The 20961-nt window shown below is 39.4% G+C and overlaps 1 protein-coding gene across 2 annotated transcripts; it reads right to left on the reverse strand.

Annotated features, from left to right (window-relative positions):
- Window positions 1-4335: 4335 nt before the first annotated feature.
- LOC101860599 (ankyrin repeat domain-containing protein 54) lies at window positions 4336-20950 on the reverse strand. Of its 2 annotated transcripts, none has more exons than XM_013087509.2 (8): window positions 20212-20950; window positions 14662-14878; window positions 14096-14143; window positions 13143-13241; window positions 10044-10115; window positions 7215-7286; window positions 5592-5716; window positions 4336-4557 (listed from the first exon to the last, which is right to left on the reverse strand). In XM_013087509.2, the coding sequence occupies exons 1-8, from the start codon at window positions 20632-20634 to the stop codon at window positions 4354-4356; spliced, it is 1260 nt and encodes a 419-aa protein (XP_012942963.1). In that variant the 5' UTR covers window positions 20635-20950; the 3' UTR covers window positions 4336-4353. The 2 variants fall into 2 exon arrangements, with proteins under 2 accessions (XP_012942963.1, XP_005107408.1); XM_005107351.3 differs by having other exon boundaries at window positions 7215-7262; window positions 20212-20949.
- Between the last annotated feature and the right edge of the window lie 11 nt (window positions 20951-20961).

Below are 20961 nucleotides of genomic sequence, written 5' to 3' on the forward strand. Positions count from 1 at the left end.
AAAACTTTTTCCTTCTTTTAGCTATTGTACCTACATTATGCATCTATTCTCTCTTTCTTCAACATTTACAATTTGAATTTCCACAAAATATTTCTTGAACATGCAAACAGTATCACTGGCTAAAAAAACTGCAATAATAAAACAAAAATCACAATTTTGGGCTAAGTAGTACATGGGACCAGCTGACCGAAGACTTGCACAAAACTCGTTACATCAACTGGAAGATGGCGACTAGACTAGTATTTTCTATGGTTGTGAAAATGTTTACAAGTGACACCCCAATACAACCCTTCAACGCTATACATTACACATACAGTACACACCATGTCCGCTATCAGAAGCATGATATATTGATGTATTCATAGGTTTATCATCTACAGTCTAACATGCACATAGTGAAATAGGCGGGACGCTGAATCTTTTCCTAAAGTACGAATATCATCATGTAGGTGGTTTTATTTTTTGTAAAAGTTTTAAAGCACTTGCAACACAATAAGGTAATATAAGTGCCGAAGATTAGAGGTGTTACAAGAGAGTAACTAACATAAAAAAGGAGGAGAGATAAAGACGTTAGTTGTTTGATAGGAAAGAAGGAACAAACCACACCAGAGCACCCGCCAACCACCCACTCGTAGGAGCTTAAAATACAAAGAAAATACATGAAAAGGTATAAGAAAATATTTGGGACCTGACAAACTGTTTGCTACGTGCATGTTTCGTGACGTGCATGTTGGACTGTATAGCAAGAGACAGCTTTGGCAGATATGGTAGACGCCCTACTGCACACAATACAGATCGTTTCAAAATAAAGATTGATGAAGGAGGAAAATTATTCCAACCCAACATGGCTTTCAACCTCACACTTACATACAATTATATACGAAGAATCATGGTGAAATCAGGCGCTCATCAGAATAAGGAAAAAAAAAAAAGAAACCAGCATTTTGCTGTCTGTTCTGTAATTTTTATCACATTTTTGTTTTTTTGGCTCAACACCTTTTATGTCCTCATAAAAACAAATTATGTGTGGGTTTTACTGAAAAAAAGTTGATTAAAGGCACAAAAAATGTGAATTTGCATTTTCTAAGGACTCTAAACTTAGGAAGTTACCAGACCTTGGTGGCGGCCATCTTCTTGCTAAATTTCCCTCTGAAACCAGGCGAACCTCACCACATTCAATCATAAATATCACGACTTAGTTCTATTCAAGATAGAAGGGTACTTTTTCATTGAAAGCTGGAAAAATGAACAGGCTCTTATTAGATGAAACCAATAACTCCATATGCCATTAAAAGATTGATGAGCGCATGATTCCACCATATCGTGACACCTATGGAAACATATATATATGGCAACTCAAGTTGGAAAACATTCCAAAGTTGATGCCTGGTGGGAAATACAGATGTACACATTTTTAGACCTCAAATTATAAGTCTGTCCAAAACTCTATCACCCTCTAGTTGTAGTAAGTTTCTACAGATAAACATTCCGAATCTGAGACTGGTGGTTTCACCTGGCGCCAAGGTCACATTAAACCGTTAGTTATGGAATGCAGGCTAAGAAAAAAATTTTGCACACACAAAATTCACACATGCCACTGCCATATTATTATTATTATTATTATTATTCTAGGGGATGACTGATATAGCAATAGTGTACTATTTATACAAGGGAGATGATATAATGTAGATGACACATATACTGTACAACCCTGATATTGAGAGTAGTTCTATGTACATCACTGACAAGTTCTGCTGCCTGGGCATAATAGTTTATATATGACGTATGTATATGACAGAAATCCAGGAGTCAGAGCCTGAAGGAAAGGAAAAATGTTTGACGTTGAAAATCTGTCAAATCACAAGCAGTTGAAGAATTCAGAAGTTTGAGTGAAAAATGAATAATTTTTCATACCATGTAAAACAGAAGCAAAATGATTCCCAATGATGGACAACCACACAAATCTGGATTATTTTGTACAAGATCGGACTGTGTGTCAACACCGCAATCATCACAGTAGAACGACGGCAAACTGTTCAAGTGTTCTAAGCCCTGACAGCAAAACTTTACACAAAAACAACAAAAAAACAACAACTTTAAATTCTTTTAAACATTGTACCTGCAGGATGTATTTTTTCATACTTTTTCCCAAACAATCAAAATTGAATTTTGACAAAATATTTCTTGAGCACATGCTTTCAACAATAAAAAAAACTGCAATTGTTTTAATTCAAAATTTTGGGCTTAGTACATTTGAACGTATGGCCGGAAACATTTGTGAGGCGCGCTGACAAAACGAGTTACTTCTCGCAATCCCCAGGTGGAGACAATAGCTGAAAATCGACACTATGGTCAGACTTGTAGATTTTCTTTTGATGTCGTATTTTAAGTCTAACACGGTTTTTTAGTACTTCATACTTTTATAAATAGTTAAAACTTCACCTATAGCGTGATGTATCTATTTCAATATGGCTGGAGTCCGAGAAGTAACTCCTTTTGTCAGCATGCTTCACATATTATGAACTTTAAGGAGTAAAGCCAAATCATTCTGTTTTGATGTATCTTTCAATTTCATCACAGACACGATCAGGCATCTCCATCTATGCATATGTTCAGTGTACTGTTACTCAATACAAAACAACCTTTCAATCACTTTAAAAGTGATGGCAAAACAGGTCAGAAGATTCCCTGTCAAAAAGAGAGACAGAAAACGTGTCTTCCATTTCCCACACAGTAAGTCAGTCAGTCAGTCAGTCAGTAAGTAAGTAAGTAAGCAAGCAAGCAAGCAAGCAAGCAAGCAAGCAAGCAAGCAAGCAAGCAAGCAAGCAAGCAAGCAAGCAAGCAAGCAAGCAAGTAAGTAAGGTAACAAAGCATTTAGAGGTATCAACAGGAAACAAACTAACAAATATCCCGAACTTTTCAAAAAGCACCTGTGGGGATTCAGAATGTACAGAATATACACGACACCTTGTGGCAAGACCATGTTTTAGAAGTATAGCGGGTATGTGCAAAAGCTGGACAATAACAGAAATGTGAATTTCTGGATATATTCCGCAAATCAGCACCTATGAGCGTTATCTAACTCATTCTGCTCATCACAAACCAACGCTGCCATCACTGAATGACAACAAACACGACATTATGATCTGTCTGACCAGTTGGTCTCAGACTCCAAGTACAGACCAGTTAGTCTTAGACTCCTCGTAAGCTTACAGACCAGTCAGTCTTAGACTCCACGTAGTCCTATAGATGATAGACTCCACATAGGCCTGTAGATGAGTTAGTCTTCGGCTACACGTAGTCCTATAGATGATTTAGCCTTAGACTACGCGTAGGCTTTAGGCTCCACGCAAGCCTCAGACAGGTTCTGCCAAAGTATTGTACACAGGGTTTTTTTCCTGCCCCCCCCCCCCCTTCTTGGTTTCATTTTGTCCCTTTAGTATTTCAAGTTTGTTTTGAATTTGCGATTTAAGTCATCCAGAGTCATGTGTTTCAATGTCGTAGTCCCCCTTTTAACACTTCACAATTGACTTGAACTCACAGATTTTTTTTTCCACAACCGGGAATTCAAATTATGTGTGACCTACTCCCCCCCCCCCACCCCCACCTACTCCCCAAACAACAAACAACTAGGTAAACAGCATCCTTCAACTGCCCTTGGGGATTAACATAAGTAGAATTTTATTTTCCGTACCTTTATTCTTTCATTTCCCACAGATCTGTCTCTTACACAACCATGTCAAGAACAGCCATTTTTTCCCTTTTTCCAGAACAAAAATAAGAAAATCAATCAATCAATCAATAAACTGTACCAGACAGCAAAGAGCTTTACATCTCATTTACCATTTCACCAATGTTTTAAGTTTTGTTCTAAAGAAAGCAGAAGAAAGGTTCTTCATTGGTAGAAAAATTATTAGTTGAAATCCCAGGAAAGTGACTTAAGTCCTTTTACAGATATTACGATAAAACAAACTAGCATTATAAGGCGTTCACTGCTGAAGACAAACATACGAAAACAGCCCAACATACATATCTGACAAATTTATTGTTAAGTTTTAGTAAAAGTTTTACGGCACTTGCAACACAATTAGGTCATATAAGTGCCGAAGATTAGAGGTGTTACAAGAGTAACGTACACAAAAAAGAAGGAGGGGAGATAACGACACCAGATGTTTGATAGGAAAGAAGGAGCAAACCACACCAGAGCACCCGCAAACCACCCACATAAATAAATTTATTCTACCCCTCCTCCCCCCAAAAAACCCCCCTGATAAACAAAAAGAAAAAAAAAACCACAACAAAAAACCCCCAAACAAACCCCCCCAAAACAAACCCCTTGTTATAAAGGCTTTACTATAAGATGGGATGGCATATGGGCGTCTGTCTTGTCTGATTCTCAATGCACAGGCTGGACATTTTACTGATCATGGCGTCTGCGATTTCGTCGGCCTGTTCCCGCGTGGACACGCCCTCCATCAGACGACACAAATCTTCCACGGGCGCCGGCGCTGCCTCTGCCTGAAGTCGCTTCTCATGGTGCTGGAGGAAATCTGCCATCTGCAACAAGAGTTTTTTTTGTTTGTAAGTCTTTTATGGCGCTGGCAACAAACTAAATATGGTCATATGAGCACGCGGGATACATTAAACATTTTCGGTTGGAAGGAAATTTTGAATTTTGCCCAGGTGGTCGCCGAAGCCTACTCTTTAATCGATTTTAGATCACCAAGGGATTTTAACGTGAGCAACTTGCACATGGGACCTCCAAGATTTTTCGCCCTTGTCCGAGAAGGCTAGGTGTAGATCTTTCCTACCCGAAGACCAGGGGTGCGGCTGAAAGAAAGAAGTAAAGAAGGAGCCAAGGAGTAGCAGTAGAAAGGCTGCAGCAGTAGAAAGGCTGCAGAAAGAGTCAGTAGCTCAGAGGAGGGGGCGAAGGAGGTGAGGGGGGTGGGGGCAGAAAGAGGAGACGAAAGCAGACGACAGAACATTGTTGGAGAACAGGAAAGGAGACATAACATTTCCCATCATGCTGACACACTTCCTATGTAACCAAAGAGTCTACATAACAAGAAGGGCCACTCCTCTCTTTTGAGCCAATTAAAAAAATGTCCTCAAAATTCGGTGGCGCCCTCTTCGCAAATGCGCACCCTTTGCGAACAGAGTTATCCTACTTGAGTTTAAAAAATCAAAGTGAAACTAGCACGTTTTTTTATAAATTTCGGAAGAGCGCTTTTTTAAATGGTTACGCTGACAAAAAAACCTCTTGCGGAGGAAGTGGTGATTGTTTTCTTCGTTTAATTTGACTTTAGAATGAAAGGCGAGAGGTCATTATAATAAAAAAAATAATAAAACTCCGCACTGAACGAACTCGAACTGCTGATGAACAGCGGTCGATCTGCGAACGCCAGGAGGTGCTATTCCTATTCTTCTTCTGGAAAAACGAAAGAGAGCTTCAAAACAGACTGCAGCGCCTTCTGAAACAAAGAGCGGACTTCTGGCGGACGCTTTTTTGGCTGAGTGGCCCATCTTGTTATGTACTATCTTTGATGTAACTCACAATTTCTATCTACCCCCTACTTGACATCAAATCTTACCAACATGAATTCCCCTTTGAGAGTGTCAGTGGAGACGCTGCGGTCTCCTCGGAGTGTGTTGAGCCGAGACTTGACAATGGAGAGAGGCGTGCGGCCATTGTTGTCCTTGATGTGGATGCTGGCTCCTGTGGGGAAGAACAAAGTCAAGCGTCGTGAGAAATGTACAGTTCACATTGAACTCATCTCACATCAAAAGTCGGTTCAGGATTAAAATAAGGAAGGTTCTGTTTTTTTAAAAAAAGGTGCTTTTACACGCCCATCAAGAATTTCGATCATTTTGGAGGTAGGGTTCAGACCCTGTCTGTCAATATCACTGCACAAGAAAAACCATCAGCAACGTCACGTTCCATCCAGACAAACAGTCCAGCGTGTACAACAGTCATATTCTCCGCCAGCTGTTCACGTGTACTAAACTCAAAATTGTGAAATCTATTTTTACTGCAGTTTCTTAATCTGAGAAAAGGAATAGGTTTAACGTCCCCACGAACAATATTAGGTTATTTAAGAGGCGGGGCCTCCGAGTTTATCGTCCATCTCCGAAAGGACTGAACCAAATGGGAAATTCGCGTAAAGTCTTTCCCAAGGACACAACGTCAGACCGAGCTGAGGCTCAATCTTAATCTGTGGTAGTAGTTGCTTATGGTCTAAAAATATTTGATCAAAATTCACATTCTAAATGTTGAAAAAAGAAAGCAAGAAAAGATACATAATGTAGGTACATTGTTTAATTAATTAATGATTTTTTTCTCTCTCCTTAAAATATTGTTTCCTAGGCTTAGAACAGTGGAACCGCTTGTTGTCGATAAGCTCCACACAACATTTGCCCTGTAATAAAGCTCACAGCTAGAGTATTGAAAAGCAAAGCTTTGAATAAAGGTCTCATTCTGAACTCGCAGGAGTTTTTCTGTACAGAAAAAGTATTCTACACACAATCACAATAAGTTTCCTAACAAACAATAAAACACCAAGCTTGTCAACTTGTTCAAAACCCAGTCAGGGACGCCCAGCGTTACAATACCAGATTACATAACAACGATCGAGATCATGTTTGAGACAGCGTGGTGAAATCAGGCGCTCGTCAAAATAATGAAATCCGAGAAAAATAAAAATCAGCATTTTTCTACCAGTTTGGAAATTTTATTAAAAAGTATTTATTTTTTGACTCAACACCTTGTATGTCCATTCAAAAATACTTTTAGGTGTGGATTTTATGGAAAAACATTGATTAAAGGCACAAAATATGTATTTTATCAGATTTCAAGGACTCTCAAGCTATTGAAGTCACCAAACTTTGGCGGCCATTTTCTCGGTTATTTTACTTCTGAAACCAGGCGACCCCCATCTCCTTCAACCGCAAATATCTCAACTTCTATTCGAGATAAATTGATATTTTTTCATTGAAAGCAAGGCAAATAAACAACCTTTGATATGATACCAATAACTTCATATGCCAAAAAATTGACGAGCGCCTGATTCCACAGCATCATGATGGATATAAAGTGAGACTGGTTTTGGAGAAGCGTATGAGATAATGCTCTCAAACTCTGGATAGCTCAATCCGTAGCAGTCCCGGGGAATTCCGCACAGTTGGCAAGCCTGGACTACTGCTGTCAGTAAGATTACCGTTCTCTATCAGAAGTCGAACCACCCTGCGGTCTCCATAACACACGGCTGAAAATAAAGATTGAAACATTTCTTTGAAAAATATACATGTTTTTATGCCCCCATCGATACAATTTATATCATTTAAGGGGAGGAGCGACCCTTGATTTTGCAGATTTTGGGTCAGGCTATGCACATTTTATGTTGGCTGCTGATTTTTGAAGATCAACCAGTTTTTTGTCTAAAAACAGCAAGGATACAATTGAGAAAGACTTTATTCTCCAGGTAAATTGCCTTTAAAGACATGAGGATGGATTTATATAGTGAATTTTCACAATTATTGTCGGTTTTTGCAAAATGTAAGCTTTGTGCCGTTTTTTCCTTACTCCTTCCTTAGTTTTCATCCTTTTGATAGGAAACTTTCAGGAAACATAGAGTGCAATGCTGCCATCAATGTAACAGAGAGATGTTTGCGAAACAAAATAATATTTTTCCATTGGCAAACGATTACGAAACTTAAATTTAGAAAAATGTTTTTTTATGCTTTGGGAAAATTTTCAAAGCATACTCTCACCAAATTTGGTCAAATTTTGTCTGTAAATAAGAAAGCCTTAGGGACTTGAAATTCATTGCTTATTTTCAAGATGGCGGCCATTTCCATAGCAACCTCTGTAGCTATGCCAAAATAAAATTGGGTATCAAGAGATTTTACTATGTCTAACTTATATATGTGTATTTAGATTTGATCTAGTGCAACAAACATAAAAAATGGTCCTCAAGGGTAGCTCCTCCCGTTCAGAGACAGGCTTGAAACCTGCATGTCAGGGCCCGCCCGGACTGAGAGGGGCACAAAACACCCGGTGTAAAAGAACAAAGCTTACTAAAATACTAGTTTTTAGTTTTTTAGTTTTAGTAGAGGTTTTACAGCGCTCGCAACTGCATAAGGTCATATGAGCGTCACAAGATTAGAGGTGTTACAAGAGAGTAACAAACATAAAAAAGAAGGAGGGGGAGATAAGGACGATGGATGTTTGATAGGAAAGAAGGAGCAAACCACACCAGAGCACCCGCCAACCACCCACAAAATACTAGTGTATAGTCCACGGGACATGCTCAAGTAATTAAGTATAAGTTGTTAGTTACGAATTGTTCCACTTTGTAAAGACAGCATGAAGTAGAGGACAATAACCATGCATGGCAGATAACTAGCAGGTGTTAGTACTAGGTATCCACTACACACAGCAGAAAGTCTTTTTTTTTTTTTCTATAGTAGAGGGTTTTACGGCGCTCGCAACTGCATAAGGTCATATGAGCGCCAAGGGGTGGGTGTCAACAGAGAAGTCTTTACAGGGAATCAGGCTTATTCTGCTCACCTCTCTAGCTTCAACAGCACAAGGTCTGCTTCCACTATCAAGGCACCCCGGAAATAGCAGGTCACAAGAGTGTGACAAACATACAAAAGAAGTAGAGGGAAAATGACAATAGTAAGGATTAGGAAAGAAAAAGCAGCAGTTCCCTGTTGTAGATCAGGCACAGTTATGAGCGTGACATAGATGAATCAGCCCATTTACAATTCTACTGTACTTAAACGAGAAATGTGCCCCCTTTTGGAATGGCCTAAAGACACTACAGTCAGTGGCACTGCCCCGGGGGGTTGCAGAAAGTCTGAGACACTCAGTAAAAATTCTCCCAATTAACTCTTTGAACCCCATCGGATACTGGGAGCATCCGGCTGTAATAGCCCTGTTTCCCATCAGACGCTGGGAGCGTCCAGAACCAGTGACAACTGTTTCGTTTTATTTAGTGCTAGTTTTTGCTTGTTTTTCGGAACTATTCCCGAACCAAGTTTTTTAGTAATTACTAAGCCTTTGTTTCCGCTATTTAGAAGTTGGAGGCAAGCTTTTGGGGTTATAAGGAGACATGGTGCACCAGGTTTAGGTGAGGGTAGAAAAAACTCTGGGAAACAGTGGAAAAAACTCAGGGCTCAAAGAGTTAAGGAATTGAATCTGGATCTCCAGCCTGAGACTAGAAAGTACCTAACCACTGCACCACAGATGCCAGTACCTACTCTCCTGGTCCAGTGGGGTTTATCTAGGCCAGAACTTGAAAAAGCAATCACCTCATACAATATGCTTGATTTTTAAAAGTTAAACATTATGACAAGCGGTCACAAAAAAGAAGAAGGAAAGAGAATAAATTAAAACAAATACAGTTGAATCTACACTACACACACATGCACACACACACACACACACATACCAACACATCATGTGGAGCAAACAGCATATTCAAATGAATGTTTATGTGATGTGTCATTCGATGCCCATATTCACACACACAGACAGACCAACAAACATACACCGACATGCACACACACACACCACAGAGAACAAACAACATCTTCAAATGAATGTTTTAAAGATGTGTCATTCAACACCCACATTCACCGACATGTACACACACACACATGCACATACAAACACACACACCAACCCGCACACACACACAGACACACACCAACATGCACACACACACACACACACCAACCCGCACACACACACAGACACACACCAACAGGCACACATACACACCATGGAGAGCAAACAGCATCTTCAATGATGTGCTGTGACTCTGTCAGTGAGAGAGTTTTTTTAGTAGAGGTTTTATGGCGCTCGCAACTGCCTAAGGTCATATGAGTGCCAGAAGATTAGAGGTGTTACAAGAGAGTAACAAACATAAAAAAGAAGAAGGGGAGATAAGGACAATAGATGTTTGATAGGAAAGAAGGAGCAAACCACACCAGAGCACCCGCCAACGACCCACTTCAGTGAGGGAGAAGAAGAAACATACCTAAGTGGAGAGGAGTGTTTCCTAAAATGTCTCTCATCTTCGGGTCTGCCTTGTGGGCCAGCAACAAGTGAGCTGAAAATAAAAAAGTGAATTTAAAAAAAAATAGTAGAGGGTTATACGGCGCTCGCAGCTGCATGAGGTCATATGAGCGCCAAGGGGTGGGTGTCAATAGAGAAGTCTTTACAGGGAATCAGACTTAGACTGCTCACCTCTCTAGCTTCAACAGCACAAGGTCTGCTTCGACTATCAAGGCACCCCAAAAGAGCAGGTCAAAAGGGAGAGACAAACATACAAAAGAAGTAGAGGAAAATGACAATAGTAAGGATTAGGAAAGAAAAAGCAACAGTTCCCTGTTGTAGATCAGGCACAGTTATGAGCATGGCATGAATCAGCCCATTTACAATTCTACTATGCTTGAACGAGATATGTCCCCCCTTTGGGAATGGCCTAAAGACACTACAGTCAGTGGCACTGCCCCGGGGGGTAAAAAGTGAAATGCAACCAACAAAAAATAAATGTGGGTTCTTAAAAAAGCTTAAGTTAGACTTTTATGGCACTTACAACACAATTCCGTCCTAAAAGTGCAAGAGATTGGAGGTGTTACTGGAGAGTAACGTACAAAGAAAAGAAGGAGGAACGACATAGACGATAAATGTTTGACAGGAAAGAAGGACCAAATCACATCAGAGCTGGATCACAAAAAAAGACTGGTAAAAGTTACTGTGGAAAGAGTCTTTTTCTTCGTTTCTTTTGTATTGTTTTTGGTACGAGTTTTACAGCCCTAGCGACTGTATATGGTCATATTGGCGTGCGGGACACATTACACATTTTCAGTGGGTAGGAAGTTTTGAATTTTGCCTGGGTGACGCCCAAAGCCTACTCTTATCATTTTTGGACCACCAAGGGATCTTTCAAGAGCACAAATCGCACACGAGACCTCCAAGATTTTTCGACCTTATCAGAGAAGGCTAGGTGTTAGATCTTACCTACCATAAGATCAGGGGTGTGGCTGAAAGACAGCAGTAAGAGGAGACAAGGAGTATCAGTAGAAGAAAGGCTGCAGAAAGAGTCTAAGACAACCAGCCCTTAGAGCTGGATCCTGCTCGCCAAATCTGAGAGTGGCAATTCGCGATTCAGTCGGCTTCAAAGAATCGCGAGTATGCGAGCGCTCGTGGAACTGCGGCGGAACACTGACTGAAACGGAACAGTGTCATATCAACACCACTTGGCGAGCGCGAGTCCCACTCTTGTTGTTCCGCCATCCTCTCCGCCCCACACCCTTTGTTGCACTGTTTTATCTACTGACCTCAATTAGCGACCCCCATAAATTCACCCCCCCCCCTATCCCATGATTCACTAAAACAATGGCTCCATAAAATTCCTTCTGTCTATTGGTTGGACCTCGTTCATTTTGTTTTAATAGGGGGGTTGGACTATACCATCTTTTGTAAAAAAAAGGGGAGCCATACTAAGTGTTCCGTTCCGTTCTTGCACTCGCGACTCAGCAGTAGGTTACAAACAAGCCGCAAGGTGGTGACAGTGACAGGGGAGTGAATCGGGAATCGGAAGGCGATACTGTTCCGCGTTCCGTTGAAGGGAATCGTGAATCGTGTTCCGCAGGCAAGAGTGGCGATTCAGTTCCGTTCTCGCGCTCGCGACCCAGCTCTACCAGCCGTTGTTGAGGAGGAGAAAAGAGGGAGTCTTAGACAGGCGGGCATCTTGGACAGTGTCAGTATGATAGTTTTGTTTTAGTAGAGGTTTTTACGGCGCTCACAACTGCATAAGGTCATATGAGGGCCAAGGGGGGAATGTCAACAGAGAAGCCTTTACAGGGAATCAGACTTACTCTGCTCACCTCTCTAGCTTCAACAGCACAAAGTCTGCTTCGACTATCAAGGCACCCCCGAAATAGAGGGTCACAAGAGTGTGATAAACATACAAAAGAAGTAGAGGAAAAATGACGATAGAAAGGATAAGGAAAGAAAAAGCAGCAGTTCCCTGTTGCAGTTCAGGCACAGTTATGAGCATGACATTGATAAATCAGCCCATTTACAATTCTACTGTACATAAGAACATGTTAATATCCCGCCTTTGGGAAAGGCTTAAAGACACTTCAGTCAGTAGCACTGCCCAGGGGGTGATGTCATTGTGATATAACTATAGAAACAACACAAGGGGGGATGGGGGAAGTGGTCATTTGCACATGTGATTGTCTTGGACAGGTGGTCGTTAGTACAGCTCCAACTGTCATGTATGTCAATGGTGTAAGAATTCATCACCATCATCATCATCTAGTGCCAGATCTAGTTTAGTTTTAGTAGAGGGTTTTACGGCGCTCGCAACTGCATAAGGTCATACGAGCGCCAGAAGATTAGAGGTGTCACAAGAGAGTCATCATCCAGTGCCAGATCTGTGACAGACATCGGCGATCATGGTTTTTCATTCATTCCTTTGCTCGGATGCTCTCAAAAAAGCGACAAGAGAGTAACAAACATTAAAAAAAAGAAGGGGAGATAAGGACGATAGATGTTTGATAGGAAAGAAGAAGCAAACCACACCAGAGCACCCGCCAACCACCCACAGAGCCAGATCTGCAACAGACATCTGCCATCATGGTTCCCCGTTCATTCCTTTCCTCGGATGCTCTTAAAAAAGCTACGTTTCCCTGATTCATTATATCCCTCTTAATTGGTGTCGGTGGCCTAGTGGTTAGGCTCTCGCACTCGCAACCGTAAGGTCGTGGTTTCGAATCCTGTCAGGGGCTGGACGTTGGGTCCTTGGGAAAGGCACTTAACACTTATTTTCCTCACTTCACCCAGGTGGAAATGGGTACCTGGCCATAGACAGTGAAAGATCATGTCAGTTTGTTAGTGTTCGAGTGCTTAATCGGCTGCTTGCACTGTATGCTTCCCAGGAAGCTGAGAATGTTTCTGAGTGTTCTATGGTCTGCTGGGGTAATAATATAGTGTAAAGCACATAGAGCTTGCTGCCGAGCGGGGGTATGCGCTACAATAATACAAATGCTATTTATTATTTTTATTATAAATAAACTAAGATGTTGCTTCAGTTCCCCAGAATAACGACTCTGTCTACACTTACCGATGGCGAAATGTCCCCTGGAGACCGCTACGTGGAGAGGCGTTCGCCTTTTCTGGTCACAAGCGTTGGGGTTAACTCCCTCGTGTAGCAGACCTGACACTGATGGAAAGAAGGTAAAACAAGACAAAACATTACTTTTATTTATCCTGTGGGGAAATTTGGGTTACATTTAGATAAGATAAGTGGAGATAAGATAAGATTATAAACTATATTGAATCATGAGGGAAATTCAGAGTGGATCAGAACATTGAAATACCGGTGCACAGATTCTGCCTCAACACAGAAATGCACTCATAATATTTAAGTTCAATGATAATGCACAAGTCAGTCACAGAAGCGTAACCGTAACAGTCTCTCTCTCTCTCTCTCCCTCTCACACACACACACACACACTGACAAACACTGGGCATAAAGGATCACCTCAAAGAACTGATGGCCATAAAAAACAACATCAAATCTTAGACTGAGTAGTTGGTCAGGAACACAGGTAGGCTACCGAAAAAAAAAAAAATATAGTCTAACACGCACAAAACGAAATAAGCGGCATGTGATGGATATCTTTTCGTTGTGTATACAAATTTCACTGTGTACGTTTTCAAAATGAAAGAATATATAAGTGATGTATAAGGTAAATTTCAGGACCTGAAAACCTGTTTGTTATATATGTTTCCGTATGAGTTTTACGGCACTTGCAACACAATAAGGTCATATAAGTGCCGAAGATTAGAGGTGTTACAAGAGAGTAACAAACATAAAAAAAGAAGGAGGAGAGATCAGGACGATAGATGTCAGATAGGGAAGAAGGAGCAAACCACACCAGAGCACCCACCAACCACCCACATTTGCTATATGTGCCTGTTTGACTCTATACTTAGAACCTTTCACAGAAAAGACAACTCTTTCAACAAAAGTGTTCATCAGAACACGTCACTTTTGTCCAGAGGTCAACATACCTTTCACAAGATCTCCCTGGTTTACGGCACTCATAAAATTTCTCACTTCTGCAAGGAAAAAAAATATTCAAAGTTGAAAGTTCAATTTCTTTTTAAAAGGGTCATTCATTAAATGGAATGATACATGATCACATTACAAACAGAACTTGGATCAAGTCTGTGAGGCAGTTCTTGCAACACCATCTCAGGACCTCACTATCACATGTAATAAAATCCTTTATAAAAGAAGAACAGGTCTAGAGTCTTAACAAAGTTTTAATAAACCTATCGACTACTCAGTAAAAGTCCGTTATTTGTAACTTTTCAAAATGGGGTACAGCGAAGCCTTACCCTAAGCAGTCGATATGGAAAAGTACTTCTGTGAACTTGAACCTCTACCATCCCCCAAGATGTCCGCCTGTCTAAGACAGACACTTCTTCCCTAAACAACAATGGGCAGCCGTTTTGGACAATTTTGACAGTACAAATAAAAATATTCCAGCTGCAAAAAGAAATTCAATCATATTTCTGTCAAAAGAAATGTCCTAGTCACATCAAGACCAACAAAGATGATCTCTCCGACATACCTGTAAAGGAATTCCTCAGGCCAATTCGAAAGAGGAAGCGTTTTCTGGCCAGCCTCATTTGTCTCCTGCCGTGCGACAGAGGAAGAAGCTGAAGCTGCTGAGGCTGAGAGTCTTCGGAAGACTCCCCCGAACTTCCAGAGGCCAGGGAGGAAGTAGTCGTGTTAAAAAGTACAATATCTCCCACAGGTACCGGAAGGCTGAAGTCAATTGGCTTCAACTGTGGAAAAAATATAAAGAATTATCATCATCATCATCCGGTGCCTTGCCGACTGGCGTGGGCGATCATGGACCTCCACTTCACCCTGTCCTTTGCTGCAGCAATGGTGTCTGTTGTTCTTGCTGCTCCCAACCATGTTGTCATCTTGTCCAGTATCTTTTCCCTCTGTCTGCCTCTGCCCCTCTTTCCATCAAACTTTCCTGTTGTGACAATATTCTCTAATGCTTCTTTCCGCATTGTGTGTCCGAAGAAATTTGCCTGTCGTTTTCTTATATTTGTGATAAGTTGTTTTCTATAATTTGCTTCAACCAGGACTTCTTCATTTGTTTTTCTAGCTGTCCATGGGATACGCAGCATGCGTCTTATGAACCACAACTCTGTCGCTATATAGAATTATAAGGACATGTAAAGAGCATACTGTATAATAGATCTATATAATAAGCCTCCTTTGGAGAAGGGACATGACATAAAGCTGAGTGTGAGCAGAACGCAGAGGTCAACTGGCTTCAACTGTGGAAAAAATATAAAGAATTATGACATGTATTAAGACTAATAAAGCAAAAAATCTGGGAGTGTATTTTGATTCAAAATTGTCAATGGAACATCATATAAATTATTTATGTACCATTTTATTTTGTGAATTGCGTAGAATTGGTCATATGTCTATGTTTTTGAATGAACACTCGTTGAAAATGCTCGTGTCATCTTTCTTGTTTTCAGGCATCGATTATTGCAATGCTTTACTAGCTAACTTACCAAATACCTCTCTTCACAAGTTACGTTTTCAAAATCATGCTGCTAGGCTTGTACTAAAGAAAAAGAAGAGGGACCACATTACTTTCATGTTAAGAACGTTGCATTGGCTTCCCGTGTCAGCTAGAATGTCATAAAATTGCAATATTACGTCATAATGTGTCAATAACAAAGCTCCCTCATATCTTAGTGATCTCATCCAGATTTATGTTCCATCTAGATCACTAAGATCAGGCAATCAGTATCTTTTAAGAGTTCCTAGAAATGGGGGTAAAAAATTTGCTGAAAGATTGTTCGCCCACCTTGCTTCGTCAGTTTGGAACTCTTATCCCTAACCCTTGAGACATACATCTGAGTCTAAATTTAAAAAATCTTTAAAGACACATTTAATGACATCCTTTTTATGTCAGTAGATTCATGTTCAATACAATGTTATGTAAATGACTATGTATCCATTTATGTATTTTGTGAATTGCAGTGTATATATTATTTTAGCAAGTGGCTATTCTCCGGCGTCGCGCCGGTCAATAGATCGGAAGCTATTCTCCGGCGTCATAACTAGGCCTTGTAAGTCTACCTTTCATTATATTTTATCTATGGTAATTGTCTAACAACTTTATTCATTTATTTCCATCGTCCATTTGCTTATTTCAAAATAATGATTCTGTTTATTTAAATGAATAAAATTGATTTTGTGTCTAGTCATATAGTATAGCTTGCTGTTTAACTTATTTCTTGTTGTAATTTTAGATCAATTTAACTGATATGATATGTCGCGACTTCAGTGCTTTCTTGTCGAATCTCCATTTTTGTAAACAGTGAAAATGTGACTCCTTCTTATGCTCACTCTTTGTTATGAACTCGCGTCAATAGATGTGAACACGTTTCTTCTTGCACCCAACATAATTCTACATTGAGGAATTGGGGCAGTTTGTGTCTGGAAACCTATCGTCTGCATCAATGGAAGTGGCACGAAGTGGTAAAGTTGTGGGAATTTTTTTCCAAGACAAACAGATGAGAGAGGTATTTGCAAATCTGCGCCGACAAATTATTAGTAATAGACCGGCGGCGCTGCGCCGGAGAATAGCTTCTGATCTATTGACCGGCGCGCCGGAGAATAGCCACTTGCTATTTTATGCTCATTTCGTGACGATGTGTAAGCATGTGTGTGTGATAAGCAAGTAGATGTGTGTGTGTGTGCGTGCGTGTGTGCGTGTGTGTGTGTCAATGTGTGTGTGTGTTTGGCATACATGTGTGTGCACATGTGTTTCGTGAGTGTGTGTATGCGTGTGTTTGTGTGTGTATGTGTATATGTGTGTGTGTTTGTGTGTGTATGAGTGTGAGTATTTGTGCGGGTGTGTGTGTGTGTGTGTGTGTGTGTGTGTGTGTGTGTCGCGTGCATGAATATTGTTCGTAATGCATTTATGTAAAGCGCCTAGAGCTGTGTTTACACGGGAGTGGGCGCTATAGAAATAATCTTCATTATTATTATTATGTAAAGAGCATACTACACTGTACAAAATAATAAGCCTCCTTTGGAAAAGGGACATGACATAAAGCTGAGTCTCGTGTAAGCAGAACAGAGAGGTCATTAATGCATTCTACCATTATGGGAAGCCGACATGACGTGCCAACGGGGGAGGTGGAAAGCTGTGGAGAAGCAACATGTGCAACTATACGTGACGTCGGAGTAAAGCCGTCTATCTATTGACTGGCGCGACGCTGTAGACAGACTTTAAAAAAAAACAGTGTCCATGATGTTTCCTCACCAAATTATGTCAAACCCTTTTAAAAAAGTGCACTTTCTTTGTTTATATCTTTCTCATTTAAAATTTCTAAAATTTCGTGTGTATGGTGTTCTTTTACCTCTAAACTTTAGCCTCACCAATTCTACTACAGATGTGAAAAACAATTTCAGAAGGGTTTGACCTTACTTGGTAGATACACTTTTTGTTAAATTCAAACAACAACAAAATATCAAATTTTCACTATTATATAATAAATTTTGACCCCAAAAGCAAATCAAGTTCAATAAAGTAATTACAAAAGGCCATAAATAATTAAATATATATAATATATATATTATTAATATTATTAGAGCTTTTGCCAAAAGGTGGGGGTGTTTGCATGAGGACTTTTTTAATCAACCACTACTCATGGTAAAATATGTTTTCTTCTGAAAACTTTATGCATATGGCAAGGAAATAAGTTGGTCAAGCTGCATGAGCAAGTAGATTGATGTGTGCATCTTATATCTCTACATAGAAAGATAATAGTACTAAAAATAGGGCATTTTTTACTCATCCTGAGTGCACACGTAATTGTATGTTAAATACAGAATATTGTTAATCTTAAACTATCAAACAGTAGTGCATTCAAACATTGAAAATAGTTTGTATACACCATCATAACAGCGTGTGTCCATTAAAAGGGTTTTATTTTTTTATATTAATGATGTTATTGCTGAGTAAAATTTATAAGTTCGTTCATAACTCGTGTCATAATTACATCATCAGACTTTCCAAGGTCTAGAAAACCCAAATCGTTAAGCATATCATCCCGGGAAATGACCGGTATTAAACATTGGTTTGACATTGATCCATCAGAAGGGTAATTTTCCGCTCCATCGCATGGTTTTGCTTTTACATGGTGGAATGAACATGGAAGAGTATCGTGCTGATGACTCAAAAGAGAAGCGAAGGAGAGGCAAAAATATGCTTGTCATAATGGATTGTCATCATGTTATGAACGTGACAGTGTGTCATAATGGTTATGAACGAAACCTTATTCCATGTAATTTACAGTTGTTTTGGGATGTATTTTTAATTTTAACCCAACTTGAAGATGTATCAGACCTTGCTTACATTCTGATATTTTGATTTTTATGATAAGTGTATGGGTCTGGATTTTAATTAGTATTTTACTTTTGTAGTAATGGTTATGAACGAACTACATATTGTACTCTGAGGGCTTTACAGAGTTGATAAACATTAAAAACATGTACACAGATACATATTATGAGGAAACTTTCATTTCATATGAAATTTTAAAGTAAATGATAGGTCAAAATATTAATTTTTAGGTCAAAACTGAAGTTTGTCATAATAGTTATGAACGAACAATTAAAGGTATTCTAAGGGTTTTTCAGTGATTAAACTTTGAATTCTTCCAACATATAACCTTATTTTGAGGAGAGTCTCATAAATTAAAACAATTTTATGTGAATGACAGAACAATAAGTTAATTTTTTGGGCCCAAAGTAAAATTTGTCATAATAGTTATGAACGAAACAGTGTGTCATAACGGTTATGAACGAAACCTAATTCCATGTAATTTACAGTTGTTTTGGGATGTATTTTTAATTTTAACCCAACTAAAGGACAGAAAAGACCTTGCATACATTCTGATATTTTGATTTTTATCATAAGTGTATGGGTGTGGATTTTAATTAGTATTATACTTTTGTAGTAATGGTTATGAACGAACTATTTATAGTCCATTTTATATATTTTGAGGGCTTTTCAGTGTTAACAAACTTTAAAAACATGTACAGAGATACATATTATGAGGAGAGTTTCATTTAATAAAAGTTTTAAAAAATGAATGACAGATCAAAATGAGTAAATTTTTAGGTCAAAATTGAAGTTTGTCATAATTGTTATGAACGAACCATTTTAAAGGTATTCTAAGGGTTTTTCAGGAAATATAAACTTTGAATTCTCCCTACATAGAGGAATCTATCATTTTAAGGAAAGCCTCATAAATGAAAACCGTTTTATGTGAAAGACAGAACAATATAAGTAAATTTTAGGGGCCAAAAGTAAAATTTGTCATAATAGTTATGAACGAAACAGTGTGTCATAATGGTTATGAACGAACTTTAAATTTATGCATAATATGCCCTAAGACCAGTTTGCGTTTAAAAATAGCTGTTTAATGGTCTTTCATTTATCACTTGACTATAATTAGTCAATTGAGTGTTATTTTAGACAATTCTAGTCGATGAAACTTGATATAATTGATAAGTATTTTGGTCACTTATTGTTCGTTCATAACTATTATGACACAAAAAAGTAATTTTATCAAAAATTAATAAAGATTTTTATAAATTGTCAATTCTATGTAGTTTTGGAAGTTATTTGCTATGTCTCAAAATATAACCTCAGCCTAGCTGAAGAAAGGAACTTCGAGTATTCATAAATTTGTGTCATCATTGTTATGAACGAACTTTTTGCTATTTCCGTCATTCAAGTCAGAATTACACCAAGACCATTGCATATACAGCTTTGGCAGTTACTGAGTCTGAAAGAGCAATCATTAGGCTATATAATATGGGTGATTAAAGAATTATTACATAAAGTTGATTTTGGACCTCATTTGTCACACCCAGGTATCCCACCTTTTGGCAAATGCTCATTAAGAGCTATAAAAAGGCATTCCAAGACGCCAGGAGCTGGAAGACCGGCCCTGCTTTTGATTTAATATTTAAAATTTCAAAACAATCAAATGAAGAAAATGAGGTATAAAAGCATACTGAAATTATTCAATGGCATCCAAATAATGCCAGATAAAATGATTACCTTTGCAGGATCGAAGTATGGAAAAGACAAAACAGGCAACTCGTCATTCCTAATTTGTCTCTGTAGAGAATGCCTTGAAGCCAAAAGAAGTTCCATTCTGTTGTCTATACTGGGTTCTCTCGGAATACTAGAACTAGAACTAGAATTTAGACTCAGATTTGAGGTTGCGGCCCCAATGCCAAGCGAATCATCGTCAACTATCGCTAAGTCGGCTAAGTGAAGTCTCTCTGGCTCAGAATGAACCGATGCTTCTCCAAAACTGACTGCTGATGGCAGTGATGGGGCTGGGTGTTGGTGAGTGTGAAAATGGTAATGGATATGTTGGGGGACAGAAGCTGATGACCCTGCCATCTCGGTGGTACCAACAAACTGCCGTGGCTGCGATGGTAGGGCTACGTTAGACTGTGGTTCGTCAGTCTCCATTCTTAGAATTGATTCTACGTTCGTTTCCCTTTCCCTTTCACATTAGGAGGTCCAAGCTTGGCAGAGAAGCAGTACTACGTCAGGTTAGGGTACTGGACAATTTTTCAAAATCGTTTAATTCATTTAATACATCTCTAAAACCCTTTCCCATCACATGATATCAGTTTCAAAGATCAAGCCAGATGCCAGCTGTAGTCTCGACAAGCGATTTGTGAACCAAACGTTTCTATCACAATATCACAACAGTCGGAGGGGTTGGGTTGACAGATTGTCAGATTCTTCTGAGCGTCGGAAGTTATCTCCCGTCCTTGGCCCTTCCCCCTGCCC

The sequence above is a fragment of the Aplysia californica genome, unplaced genomic scaffold (assembly GCF_000002075.1).
Source record: "Aplysia californica isolate F4 #8 unplaced genomic scaffold, AplCal3.0 scaffold00596, whole genome shotgun sequence".
In the NCBI taxonomy this organism is placed as follows: Eukaryota; Metazoa; Mollusca; class Gastropoda; order Aplysiida; family Aplysiidae; genus Aplysia; species Aplysia californica.